General features: G+C 35.7%; 1 protein-coding gene across 2 annotated transcripts in view; it reads left to right on the top strand.

The window, feature by feature from the left end:
• Nucleotides 1-14,150, top strand: part of COL21A1 (collagen type XXI alpha 1 chain) — a 92,026-nt gene that overhangs the window by 39,091 nt on the left and 38,785 nt on the right. For both annotated transcript variants that reach the window (XM_075145246.1, XM_075145247.1), the window contains one exon: nucleotides 476-529. In XM_075145246.1, the coding sequence (XP_075001347.1) occupies nucleotides 476-529 (54 nt within the window). The remainder of the gene's footprint in view (nucleotides 1-475; nucleotides 530-14,150) is intronic.

Raw genomic sequence — 14,150 nt, 5'->3', positions numbered from 1 at the left:
GAATTATTCTTCAAATTTTCAGAATATTTTTGGTATCATATATATTTTGAGTAAGGACATAAAGATTTGATCATATCTGGTACTGCTGTATTCTAGAGTGCTTTGAAATAGTTTTCAGACTATTAGTAGTACTAACAATTAGACAATAGCAATTTATTACTGTTTTATGCACTTCTTCAAGCAGTAATTGCTGTTCTGATTCAAAAGACAATTGTCTCTCATCTCTTTTTGCAAACTGTTTGACAGCTGTCTGTTGGACGCAGCATTAGGGAATATCGGATTGACAACACTTATCACTGTCTTTGAAACTGGTTTTAAGAACCAGTTTGTTTGATGAAGCCTTGATCATCTGTATTGGTTTTACATTTTACTTATATTAAAAATAATAATTTACTATTTGAACTAATTATTTTTATTATGCAAAGGAAGGTCTTTTTTTTGAATATTGTATTTAATAGTCTTTTTTATTTTAAAGGGAGAAGTTGGACAGCCTGGATCTCCAGGCCTAGAAGGACATCGGGGAGAGCCCGTAAGTGATTAAATTACTGACATATCCTTATATACCAATTTGTTTGGTTTTGGTTTTTTTTACTTAATGGATGTCATACTTCATGTTTTATCCATGTTAATTTGAATTGGTTGATACGTCCGTTTTTGTAAAAGTGCTTTTTTATTTTGTGGTGTTCATCTTTAAATTTGGATTTAGTAAAAGAAATAAACAAGAAAAGATTCTTAATTATGTTGCTGTTATATACCAATTTGTATATATGTTACAAAATTGTCTCATTATTGACTTTTTTCTTATTGATAGGATGGTATGGTTAGATACTGATAGTTACTTACACGAGGAAAGATTCTGCATGTTTTTAACTCTCATTTCTGCGACGTGGTATATGTTCTTTCATATACTTGTTAATTGCACTTTAAAGTTTATTTTTTCACTCTCTACCTCCCCCTCTCCTTTGTCCAGTTTTATTGGTCTTTTACTTCCTTGCATCTTGTTACACTGTCCATGTTATCTGTATCTCTCTTCGTCTTGCTTAGCTGGGGAACATGCTGCTGCGTTTTTGTTTTGCTTGTTTCCAAAGACATTGTTCCTCTGTTGGTGTTTGGGCAACTCCTCAGGGCAGCTCATTTTTCCTCCTCTTTGTATGTGATAGCTAGGCTTTGTCCTCCTTGTTTCCTTGTTCGGCTCCTTAAGGCCACCAGACTTTGCCTGAAGCAGAGGAGCCAAGATATCTGTAGAAATAGCTGAAAGCTTTGAGTGCTGAGAGCGAGCCAGCTGTCTTCAAACCATCAGTAATTCTTCTGTAGGCCAAGAGCAGTAAATGGAGCTCACTTGATGGAACGCTGCCTTCCAGATGAGTTACATTCTGAATTACATTTTGAATTGTAAGATAAGGTGGTACAGCTTTATATATTCAGAAATTTTTGTAGTATTGAATGTAACGAGGGGTGGTATGTGTTACATGGTATTGAAATCTGGTAGAGAGTTTTGGTAACTAGGAGATGGAAATAACACTCCCGGTGGAAAAATTCTCAAGTTCTTTCATTTAATTTTTTTATGTATTCACCAAAACCTCATAAAACACTGTGAGTAGACTGCAAAACACTGGGCAATCATTCCCAAGAGACTTTCTTCCCACTTGGATAGCTTAAGTGAAGAACACAGTAATTCCTCAATTGGCTTTCTTTTTTCCTCTTTTTCTGCCCCAAATACCTGTGAGATGTATTAACCTTTTACAATCTATGGTATGTTCAGATGTAAGAAATGCTGAAAGTGAACGTTAATTAAAAACCATAAAATACAAATGAAGAGGTTTTGGTATATTATTAGTACACCATTACAAATGTGTTGATATATGAAATAATAACAAGACTTCTGTTAGTGACCCTAGCCTTGTTTTGTCTCTTTCCATTTTTAGAAAAAAATGTTGGTTAGTCATTGTGATTTTTTTTTTAAATTAATCTAAAAAATAGGAGGGAGAAGGCATTGCTGACCTAGGAAAAACTAAGTATCTAATACTTTTAACAGCCTCTTTCTGATCTGATAACTTTGGTTAAGCCTGACCTACATCTACTAAAGAAATATATTTTGATTTAAAATTAATATAAATGCTTCACAATATAACGTTTTAAACAGCAATGTAAACTCATCACTTAAGACCCATAGTTTTGCTTTAAAGAGAAATGAAGTGGCAGATTTAAAACAGTAAAATCATTACAAAGTCTTTTAAAATCACCATAAAATAATATAGAGGAAGACTTCCAATATATAAACAACTACAAAAGATTTACACAATCCTAACAGGGCAAGCCAGATTACACTATATGCTTCATTTATAATCAGTGGAGGTTCTTCTGAAGAGGAAAGTCTACATGCTGACCAGGAAATTGCCTCAAGGTAACGGTAGGAAATGCAAGACACCTGGTCGTACCTGCTTGTCTGCCACTGTTGCTGGTGTAGCACCAGACTGCATGTGCAAACATGGTGCTCCCATCTATTTAGAGCCTGGAGAAGGAGCAAAGGGCATTTCTGTGCAGCAACTTTGTGTAAAAGTGTGTGCTTGGGCTATGCAAAATGAAAGCTATCCTCAGCCATGGGATACGTGGGCTCCCCTGCATAGGTAGAAGGTAGTTAGCTTTCATCTGATGGAAAATGAGCTGGATTGTGGGGGCTGTGAGGGATGTCTTGTGCAACTTACTACTTCTGTTGTTTCTGTTGTTCCTCCAATGTGTATTTGATGTATAACATGTAAGCGCCTCCTCTCTGCTCCTCTTTTGTGTAATTCAGTGTGATCGTCTCTGGTGGGATACCCTAGTAGTCAGGGTACTGATGTGGGAGAGGGGGACTGAACGCTGCTGTGCCCTCCCTGTGATAGCCAGATAGGCTGCCTAAGCTCCAGACAGGCCTTGGATGATACTGTTGAAACCGTGTGACTCCATATCCTTAACCAGCCAGATGCAACTGTGGCCCTGGGATAGCTCAGCAGGTTGCATGGATACCCCACCCACACATACATGCAAACAGTATTTCTTCCATTCAGCCACATTAGTGTTAGACATGGCGTTATTTGTTAAGTTGATCCTTTTAAAAATAGCCATCTTATGATCCTTCTTGCTTTAGCAAATAAAAAGAACATGGCTGCGAAATGAATGCGTCTTGAGGCAACATCTGAGAGGCAACTGTCTAGGATGAAGAGCACAGTTGAAATGAACTCCCATTGCATCCAGCCTCTGAGAGATGTGGTTATTTTCTGGACACATACTTTCTGGTATATTATTACTCTCATTAATCCCCAAATTGATGAACAGGAAAAAGTAGGTTGTAAAGCTAAGTAAATAATTCCAAGTGATGTGGTTGTTTTCCCTCAATAGTACTATTTGGAACTTAAGTTAGCCAGGCCATCCCAATCTCACCCACTCTGTGTAAGAATAACGTTTGACAGTATGGACAAAATAATTTAGATAGCATTTAGTAAAACCTAGTAATCAAGCTCATTTTACTGATGACAAAAATAGGTCATGCTGTCACTTGAGTAGTTTAATGGCTAGTCATCTATCTTACTGATGACAGGCTGTTTTGATAAATATGGGTTTTTGAGGGGCCAACTGTCTAAAGGATAGAATAAATCAAGATTTATTTGAGCTTAATTTCAGCCTGGCTGTCCTTTTCAACATAGGTAGAGTTTTGTCTGAGTTTGGTTTCAGCGGAAGCTGTGTTAGACTTCTCCTTGTGTTTACAATCATGCAGATGGGAACTCTGAAGTGAGTGCTTGTGGGTGAAGCTGGCAGGACATTTATAGCACTCTTCTAGGCCTAGCATATGCTATCCTGCCACAAGGAATATGTCTGAACATTTGCAACTGCTCATGTTTACTCTCCAGAAATCATGTTTTTCAGAAATACAGCTGCAAACATTTAAAATGGTAGAGTTTGCCCTTAATATTTAGGTCACATCACAAGATCTCAGATGTGGCCTCGATTGTGCCAGTGATAGCAGCATGGCTTTCAGCTTCTGACCTGACTCCCACTGTTATATCTATACTCCCGGTTTGTCTGTTGATCTCTTACTGATCTGCATCAGGAATGCCAGATCTAGATGAATGCATTCTCTGAAAAATGTGTGGTTTATGCTAGGGTATGGTAGCAGAATTCTTTCTGAAACGTGTTCAACATACACTAGGGATATAGAAATCTCTAACAGAAGTTTCTGTATTTTTCTTCATAAAGCAGAAATCTTTAAAATAAAACATAGAAACTGGTGTAGCCAGGTAGCCTGTATATTTGGAAAGCAAATCTAAAGTTAATGTAATTCTACTGGACCTATAGCCATGCTGAGATTAATAGAAACAGGAACCAAGGAAAGAAAATTCCTGACTTGGTTATATGGCAGTATGCAGAACAAAATACTTTTTTGGTGTTTTTTTTTCCTTCTGTGTGCCACATAGTATTCCCCCCTCTCCCTTATTGTACAGTTTTCCAGATCTCTTCCCTACGAACAAATTTGCTTTAGTGGAACCCTTAGAGTGCAACACCTTGAGGCAAGATGGCTTGTTAAATAGTCTTGTGTTCAGTGTTGTCTCTCTTGTCTTTCTTTGCATAGGAAACTATGAAAAAACCAGACACAAAACACAGAACTATTAGCAACTATGTTATCTGTATACTGACAATGTTCCTTAGAGATCCTGTTCTCAGAACAAATGCCTGGCAGCCAATCATAATAATAATATAGGAAATAATGATGTTTACTTATTAAAATGTAAATGTAGCTGATTCTAATGAACTTTCTTCTTCTTCAGTACAGCTTTACACATATTGTATCACTGACTGTCATTTTATAAACTGAAAATGAGCAAATATTTTGAGAATGGAGGAAATTCTGGAAAAATGATATTTTGCCTATATTTACCTGCGGCAACAAAATTTTCTTTCACTTTAGTTGCACCCTTTTATGTCTTTAGCTATGTGTACATTCCCATGAGAATCACTGAGGAGAGAAATATTAACACCACAACTACCATATTTGAGTGAAAAATGTGAAATGAGTGAATGGTGTGTAAAGAGGAACGTCTTTTATAAGATTATCTAATTTAGTTAGATGAGATGTGCAAATTTTAAGGTGTTCAAGTCCTTCTTCAAGTCTACAACAGAATCAGAAAGTAATTTTAGCATGATTTCTGTACATTTAACTTGGTTAAGTTAGGTAGACCATATGAGAGGGAAGGTAGCCAGTTACCTGTGGAGTAGGATGGGACTGTGAATAATGGAAAACTATTAATGGAAGGAAATTTAAAATTCACAGTCAAAACCTTTGCAATAGACAGTGGAGTGTAAAGCTATGCTAGTCTGTTTAGGAGGAAAGCTACTATTCAACTTTAATAAAATAGCTCAAATTTTGTGCTTTTAGTGGTCATATTTATCAATTGTATTTGCAGAGTTATTTCTAATAACGACCATATTTGAGAATGCAGCATCATGTGTGAATACTTTGTCAGTCCTATCTTCCTATTTCACAAATGGAAGGAGCAGCACAGTGTGTTAGTGTTGACTGAAAGAGATGATGACCACTGGCTGAGATAAGTGGAAATGAAATAATTACACCACATGTATGCACAAATGTGTTCTTCAGTGTTCACAATGATATTTTTTGCTTGATGCACTTTATGTTCATGTTATGTTGGTTTGTACCAGTTTTAGTTAATAAGATGCTGTTTACTCAATATTTATATTTCATATCTGCATTTATGTACTGAGTTATGAAATACTTCAGTTAGAAACAAACCTAAAAACTCTATAGTATATCTATGCAATAGGCCTTGTGGAAAAGATCTTTCTTTCTGAAAGTGTTCCTTGGTTTATTTTTTAATGCACCTAGTCCGATTATTGTTGCATTTCTATTTTTAATCTCTCAGTAGATTAAAGCATAAAAATCCTGTTGTATTTCCAGTGCTCAAAAGATCATGTGTTGTGTGAAAATCTTTCATAGTGTAATAAATACTCATTCAAGTTTTATATTCCCTTAAAGCAGGCACTGCTATAAAATAGTGCTCTCTCTATAAGTAATACATATCGAAGAAATTACTTCCTGTCAGTCTTTAAGACAAAAGTGATCAGGAGACTCAGCAAACCGGTTGGTGTGAGTCTATCAAAATTCTTAGCTTCAAATCTAATATTCTTGCTTTTCCACTAGTCTGAGATGCCTCGATAGTAGCAGCTGAACTCTGAACACTGATGGCTTGCTTTTCAAAGGTGTCAGTATTACAGTCATAAGGGAAGCAAGAACTAGTATTTGCTCTGCAAATGATGTCTTGTGGGTCTCAAAAGAATACCTTGCTGCTTTGTTGAAAATTCTGACATTGACCTGTAAATACATTTATGTATAAAGTGAAATGGTATTCAGGTGGGGTGTTTTTTTCTACATAAACAGCTGATGCAGTAAGACTTTGGTAGTCATATGCCATACATCAATATTTCTTTACAAGTAGGTTTGGTTAGTTGAATTAGTTTTTTAGTGATTGTTTCTTCATTTCTTCTTCTAATTTCTGAATTGTTGGACTAGACAGGGCAGAGTCTTACTGATGACTTTCTGATCGCTGGAGCTTCTATAACAGATATTGTTAGTCTTGTTCCCACTTGAGGAAGCGGGAGATGACAGCTTTGACAGCACAATACTTTCAATAATCATTCTTTAATTACACAGTGCTTGCTGTAAGCTCAACCACATTTTTTAGACTGAATGCAGGTTTTCCTGTCAATTATAACATTTAGGTCCACTTTAGGTGTATATATTTTTAACAGACTTTATTTGCAACCTAGGTTATCTTCTTCATTCTGACTGACAAGTTATTTTAACTAAATTCATTCCATACTACATTTTCAGCAGAGTTAATTGCTATTAAGAAGATAAATATGAGAATGGTGCTGTAAAGAAACAGGTAACTAAAGACTTCTGGAACTTCAGGCAGACTACTCTATTATTTCTAGTTGACAAAAATGATATAAGACATGACAGCATACTTGCTGATCCAAAGCGTATTGAAGTCAGTGGAAAGATTCCCATTGAATTCAGTCTGGACTGCAGCCACAATAAATGCTGTAATAAACTTGGACCCACTGACCTAGTGCAATTTGGAAAATAATGCCTGCTTTTCTAAGTTGTAAAACTAACAGTTCTCTGCCATCTAATTCTCACTTTCTGTCTGTTCCTCGTGATTTCTAATTTTTAAATTTCTGTCTTCACACACTATGCAATTACATTAATTATATTAATTTTCTATAATTATATGGTATCTTTTTATTTTTATTTTGTCTACAGAGACTTGGGAAAGTATTATTTTTTTATCTTTTCCATTAGTACAATTTCAAATTTGGTAACTTTGGAAAATCAAGTGGAGAAAAGGTGGCATACCTTGCTGCCATTTCTTTAAGACTATTTAATAGATGCAATGTTAACAAAGGCAATTTCTTAAAAGATGTAAGAAATGTGAAAGGAGCTGTAGTTGTAAGCCTATTATGGACGTGAATGGTGTGTACTATAAATAGTTATAAACAGTACTCAGAGTAATCTGTTTTATGCCTGTATGTTGTAGTGACCTTTTTATGGCTATGCTTGCACTTTTCTTACTAATTCATGTGCTGATAGAAGTTACATACCGCCATTCCTCCTCCATTGCAGCTGGTTTTTAAATATAGTGATAGAAATACGTCTGATCAATATTTTGTACCAATTTAAAATCTCCCTACTGACTTGCTGAACTGTATTACAATAAACAGATGCTTGTCGTTTGTTAAAACGTCTCTTAATAACTTGTTAATCTTGTATAAATTAAAAAAAACTGTTAAAGCTGTGGTTCTGAAAGGATTGTCCTGCAGCAAACCCTCGAAGGTGCAGCGTTGTTAAAGAATGCAGTAACTATCTTCTAAGCACAAAATCAGTGGTAGTGCTTATTTATTTGTATTCCATGAGTGATTCCAATGAACTAGTTCTGTTTATACAGAAAACCACAAACTCCCAGATGAGGTGCTTTGGCATAAGCTTACACTGTCTGTAGGGTAAGAGCTGTGACACACATTGTTCCACCTGTGGTTTTTCCCACGGAGGGAATGATCATATTCACTTCGTACTGCAGCTTCAGCCTTCGGCTGTCATGTTCTCGGCTTGGCTAAGGTGGAGTCTAGAGATCTGGTGTGAAACTAAGAATGAATCAACTTGGCAGTATGGATGTAATCAGTACACATCAGATATCCCCTCTCGTGGCAATATTACTCAAAAATACATATAAATGTTTGCCCACTTAAATGCTTGTGCGTTTAGGAGACTGGAGACCTTCACATCAGTTGCAGAGACCGCAATATGCACAATGCTTACAATGATGCTTACAAACATCACTACCTTTTTTCTGAGTACCAGAAACTAGATTTTCTTAGCATTAATATTGTAGTGGGCCTTTCTATAGAGATGGTTTATCAGTATTTGAACATTATAGCTATACAATTTGACTTTTAATGTATTTTTAAATGGGAAGAAGTCAGTTTACTATAACTGGTTATCATTCAAAAGCCTTTCCGATGAGTTGTTTTATGTTATTTTGAGCAAATGATGTACAGATACATTTCAAGTATGTTAGCTAACATACTACTGCTTGGACTGAAAAAAAGACATTCTAAAAAATTACTGGACTTGATCAAGTGGAGATTTTTGAAGAGTTGAATGGACAAATCCACACAACTGTAAATTGATCCTGTATTCTTTATTAGAAATTTCTTTACTCCCAAATCTCAGTTAAAAATGTGATCGGTTGCTGAATTGGCTTAGATTAAAGAATTAAAACTATATAATCTCAGTATGTGTGTGTGTGGTGTGTGTATGTGTGTGTGCGTGAATCCAGTTTGGCGCTGTCTGGGTAGCTGATCTGAGTTAGAAAATTTAGAAGTTCTTTAATCATTCTTTACTTTCCCTGTAAATGTACTAAATTATGTGTTGCTTAAGTGTTTAATCTAATTTGATCTGATCTAATACTTTCCAGGCATAATGGGTTAATTCACCCATTCTGCTAAGAAGAGAATAACCACTAAAAATCTTGAAAGTTATATAGTAAAACTGGTATAAAATAGTGATTAACATTCACTTCCTTTGACGTGATATTTAAAAAAGGACTCATTTGCATTCTTTTGGATCCACCTGATGTCAATAATAATACATAGGGCATTCCTGAACTTGTGTGCTAATTTCATGCATCCAAGAAAGGCTTTTCTGAAGTAGGAGATGCTTGAAGAGAATGATTGGACTGATATATATTGTGTGTTGGGCTGATGTCTGCCATTTTAGTGCCAGGAAGGTTGGTGTTTACACTTCCAGTAAACAATGTTTCACATGTGCTTGATTAATCTTGAAACAGCAACATCTCTCCATTATTCTTGCCTTACAGTTTTCTTAACTCCCACAGTTTTCAAGGAACAGTTCAAGACACTGTCAAATCCTTCAGTAATATAGATAACACATTGGAAATTACATCTTTAACAAAATGGATTTTGTATATTCCTCAACAGAAGCATTATGCCTGGGATCAGAAAAATAAATATATGCATAGTGAAATACTTACGAATTTGAATGAACTTCTGACAGCCAAAGTACCCAACAGTCTCTATTGGGTGGCGGTATCATCACATGATTTTGGCCTGATTTAGTCATATATGCATGACCTTTTAACCAAAATGATATGACAAAGTATTTGAAATCACTGAAGTAACATTTTTGCAGCTTATTTGGAAGAAAGAGCAAAAAATAAAAAAAAGTTCTTTTGTAAAGGAGAAAATATTTGACAACCAGTGGAGTAAACATCCCATTTGTGGATTGTGGCAGAGGAGTTACAAGTAAGTAATATGCAAGATTTTTTTTTTCTCTTTGTGTTTAAATATTTTGCAGCAATGCTAGCTTTATTATTTGTGTATTTGTCTATGCTAATTTTCCGCTCTCATACATATTACAGAGTTAGGATATAAAATACCTCAGTTTCTGGTATCTATACTAATAGAATTAAAAATATTTTAGCAACAATAAATGGTCATTTAGAAAGTAGATTTTATGCAAAAATACAAGGCATAGAACATATTAATTTAGATTACCAGATCATAAATAAGAACATCATTTTTGCATTGCTTTCATTGGTAATTCACAACAATTGTGTTCAAGATTATTGCTCAGCAGCTGTGTTCAATCACACAGAAAGTGCCATGTATGTTAGACTATGTTAGACTGTGTATAAATATGTAATTAAGATGCCCCTGTCCTAAGTGGCAAGTCACTAAACACTGTGCTTACTGTGGTCTTTCATTTTGTCAGGTCTCAGAAGCAAGCTATGGAAAATCAAGCTGGATATGTTTTAACATATGTTGCCAAATGGAAATGTTTTGAATCTTTAAATATTTGTCAGACAATAAAATTTTAGCTCTAAGATTATAATTTATGGTCAATAAAAGCAGAGTGTGTGTAGAGTTTTTCTCCCCCATTTATGGCGTATAAATACAAAATTAGACCAAGCTTTTTAAACTGTATGTTGGTAATTCCATGTAGTCGTGGGCAATGCTATAGGAGCTAATGCTTCACAATACAATTTCTGTTTGTGTGTGCAATTTCATATTTCATTTTTAGGCACACACATTATCAACTGTCTCTGGTTTGTATCATTGCAATTTGACATAACAGTAATATAAACTGTGATTTGAATCTTAGTAGTATGGCTCAAGGACAAATTCCTATATGTATTCAAATGTTGCTCCATAGAGCACAGGGACATGGTGTTTCAGGTTTCTAGGGAAAGCGCCCTCTTGTTGGTATGAATTTTGTCTCTGTTAATGTTCATGCTAGAGAGTAATCAAAAGAAGAGATGCCTGAATGCCTTTAACACATCCCCTAAATATTTCTATCTTCCTTTCCTAATATGCTATGAACACTAGGAGTTAGCATTTTGATTTACAGCTTAGATAAATATCTGCTGGAGCTTCCAGTGACTCTGGAGACCAAACAGAAACTTCCCCCAGCTGACTGCTATACTTAGAAACCAAACATAGGCAGTAGGCTGTGAATGAAGAAGACACTCAGTTAGAATGTAGCAGCCATAAATATTTATTATTTCAGTTGATTTTATTTACACATTGCTGTTCTATTCTGTGCTTCTCTGTACTTAACCACAAATAGAAAGAGGATTGCCAAAAGGATGTTTGACTTTCCTTCTTCTGATCCAACTTCAACAGGGTGGTAGCAGGGTAGCCAGTTTTCTTGCTAGTCATCGTTCTTCTTCAACATATGGGACAAGCCAGAGAAAAGATTTGCTGTACCTAAGTCCTCAGAAGGTCTGAGTTACAGCCTCCTTGAGAACTGTGATCAGGGTGGTGATATGAAGCAATCTAGCTGTAACTCCTTCAGGGCTCCAAGTGCTGCATCTGGGCATCGAATCTACAGTCTCTGATAATTATCCAGAACGGTTTTCATTTCACCTCATATAGTCAAGTAGACATATTTAGTCCATTTTTGTGTTATGGTTCTTCTCTGATATGAAACTAATATCTGCATGGGATTATTCATCCCATCATGAAATACTTGTCTCGAATAGAAGGGGTCATTTTCTTCTGAAGTTGCCTGTTTCTTTTAACTGGCTTAGACAGTTCAGATTTTTAGATTAAGTAAAGTTAGTTGAATTGAACCCTTCCAGAAAATGTGGAAGAGAAAAACAAGCAAACAACTTAAAGCAGGGCTTCTTTGTTATTTTTGTGTTCAAGTGGTAGCTGGGCTGTCAGGAGCAACTAGTTTCTTGTTATGCTTCTTTCATGTGTCCTTCAATAGCATTGCATTATTCTTGTGCAGTGTACTCAGTTAGGGTCATGCTCAGTTAGAGCTCAGTATATCTTTATACTTTAGTATATCTTTATATATATCTTTATATATTTATATATATCTTTATATGCTTCAGTATATCTTTATATATAAGTAAATATCTTTATCAATGATCTGGACAAGGGGATCGAGTGCTCCCTCAGTAAGTTTGCAGATGACACCAAGCTGGAAATGGTCTCAAGTTGTGCCAGGGGAGGTTCAGATTGGATATTAGGGAAAATTTCTTCACCGAAGGGTTGTCAGGCCTTGGAACAGGCTGCCCAGGGAAGTGGTTGAGTCACTATCCCTGGAAGTATTTAAAAGACGTGTAGATGTGGTGCTTAGGGACATGGTTTAGTGGTGGACTTGGCAGTGCTAGGTTAACGGTTGGACTTGATGATCTTAAAGGGCTTTTCCAACTGAAACAATTCTATGATTCTGTGCCAGCTGTTCAAGATAGATTGTCACATACTTTGTAGTGTAGAAATAGGAAAAGATACAGTAAAGTTAAATAAGGGAGATCTGCAGTGTTTGTGAGCCTTAAAAATCCTTTCATCAGAGAAACCATGTTAGTATTGCTTATACTCAATATTCTTGCTATAAAGAAGGTGATACAGATAGTTTTGTAACTGAGATCAGTTGGTTCACCTTTATTCAGGAAGCAATTAAAACATTCCCTGGCAACAAAGAGCTTTAAGTGTGAATTGAGAAGTTGATACTCAAGTCTCAGGCACTCAAGTAGATACAGTGCTAGCAAATTTGGGGAAATTTGTTGCAGTTAGTGTTTTCATTTTTGTAATCGTTACATATTAAAATGACAGTGAATTGAAGCTATGGAAAGTCTTGTCTGAATACAGGCTGGCTTCCTATCCATAATGAAACAAAAAACTAAACAATCTTTAATCAGAGTGAATGTAAATCCATTTGTAAGTTTTAATTAATGTTTCTGCTAAGATTAAAATATCGTGATGGTATAAGACCTCTCCTTCCCAAACTGAAAAAAACGCCCATTATAAAAATACGTATTTTTTCATTAGTACCACATGTTGTTGTATTGGAAGTCTTCATTATTATGTGTGTTATGACCAGCATTTGTTTTTTTTTTTTCAGATAGATAATTTTAAAATATTGTATATTTGTGCTTAGCCATTGTTCTAAAAAGATTATGTATCGCAAATCGAATAGTACTCTGGGGTAATGAAGCACAAGGAATGCAGTGCTTATGGGATCCTTTTTCTTAGGTCAAGCTTAAAAAAAATTGACTTTAGGATTTTGACACATTTTACTCATATTGGACCAATATGAAATAAATCAGTACAGGACCAGCAAAATCAAGGTTGTTAGATCCACTAAGACCGAGAATAAAGAAATGTACTACAAAAATATTAAACCATTTAAGAAACAACCTTTGACTCTTATTGTGCAAATTAATTTTTGCTTTAGTAATTAGTTTTAGTAATTAAATGTAGTCTTAGTGATTGCTACATGAGTCAAGGTGTGATTTTCCGTGTTTGTGCTCTGGAAGGGTTTGATCCCAGTCTCTGCACCAAGGTTTCTTAACTATTTCTTAAACAGGTAAGAACTGCCAAGCAGACTCAGACTAAAGGAATTACCACAGAACTTTTTCTCTAACAATGGATAGGAGTATGTAGAAAACGATTTTTTTTCGCCTGTTATTTACTGCCAGATTCTGTCTGTCAGAGCTTTTGGGACTTCCTTAGCCAAAAATGCATGCTGGCTGCCCGTCCTACTTAATAGCCAGCAATGGACCAATTTTCTAGTAATTTTACAGTCCTTTTTGGAACACAGTTTTACTGTTTTCATTTGCTACATCCTGTGACAAACTTCACAGTATGCACCATATGGAAAAAATGCATGATTTGTTATTAAACCTACTCACTGCTAATTTAACTGAGTGACTCCTTACTATAGGAAAGGGGGATGGCTGAAAATTGCGTTCTTCTGCATCAGTGTGACCTGTGTGAACGGAACTGTGATTCTTGTAGTGTCAGACAGCCGGGCGTGTTGGGTGCAAGGAGCAGAGCAGCAGTCAGTGCCCTTCGAGGAGGGTCTACCATCCTCAGCCTGCCCTCTCTTATGTGTGCAAGGTGCTCAAATTGTGTGATCCATCATAAGCTTTTCTCCATAATTTAAGTAGTGGGGAAATTTTAAAACATTTTGAAGGCATGTAACTGCTTGAATATCAGTGTGTTTACATGTAAATGTCAAACATGGGTCAGTTTGTCAGCTGTTAGAAGTCAGTGTAAACTTTTTA

Source organism: Calonectris borealis, chromosome 3 (genome assembly GCF_964195595.1).
Source record: "Calonectris borealis chromosome 3, bCalBor7.hap1.2, whole genome shotgun sequence".
Classification (NCBI taxonomy): Eukaryota; Metazoa; Chordata; class Aves; order Procellariiformes; family Procellariidae; genus Calonectris; species Calonectris borealis.
The sequence above is the reverse complement of the archived record's forward strand: the minus strand, read 5'-3'. Positions and strand labels throughout refer to the sequence as shown.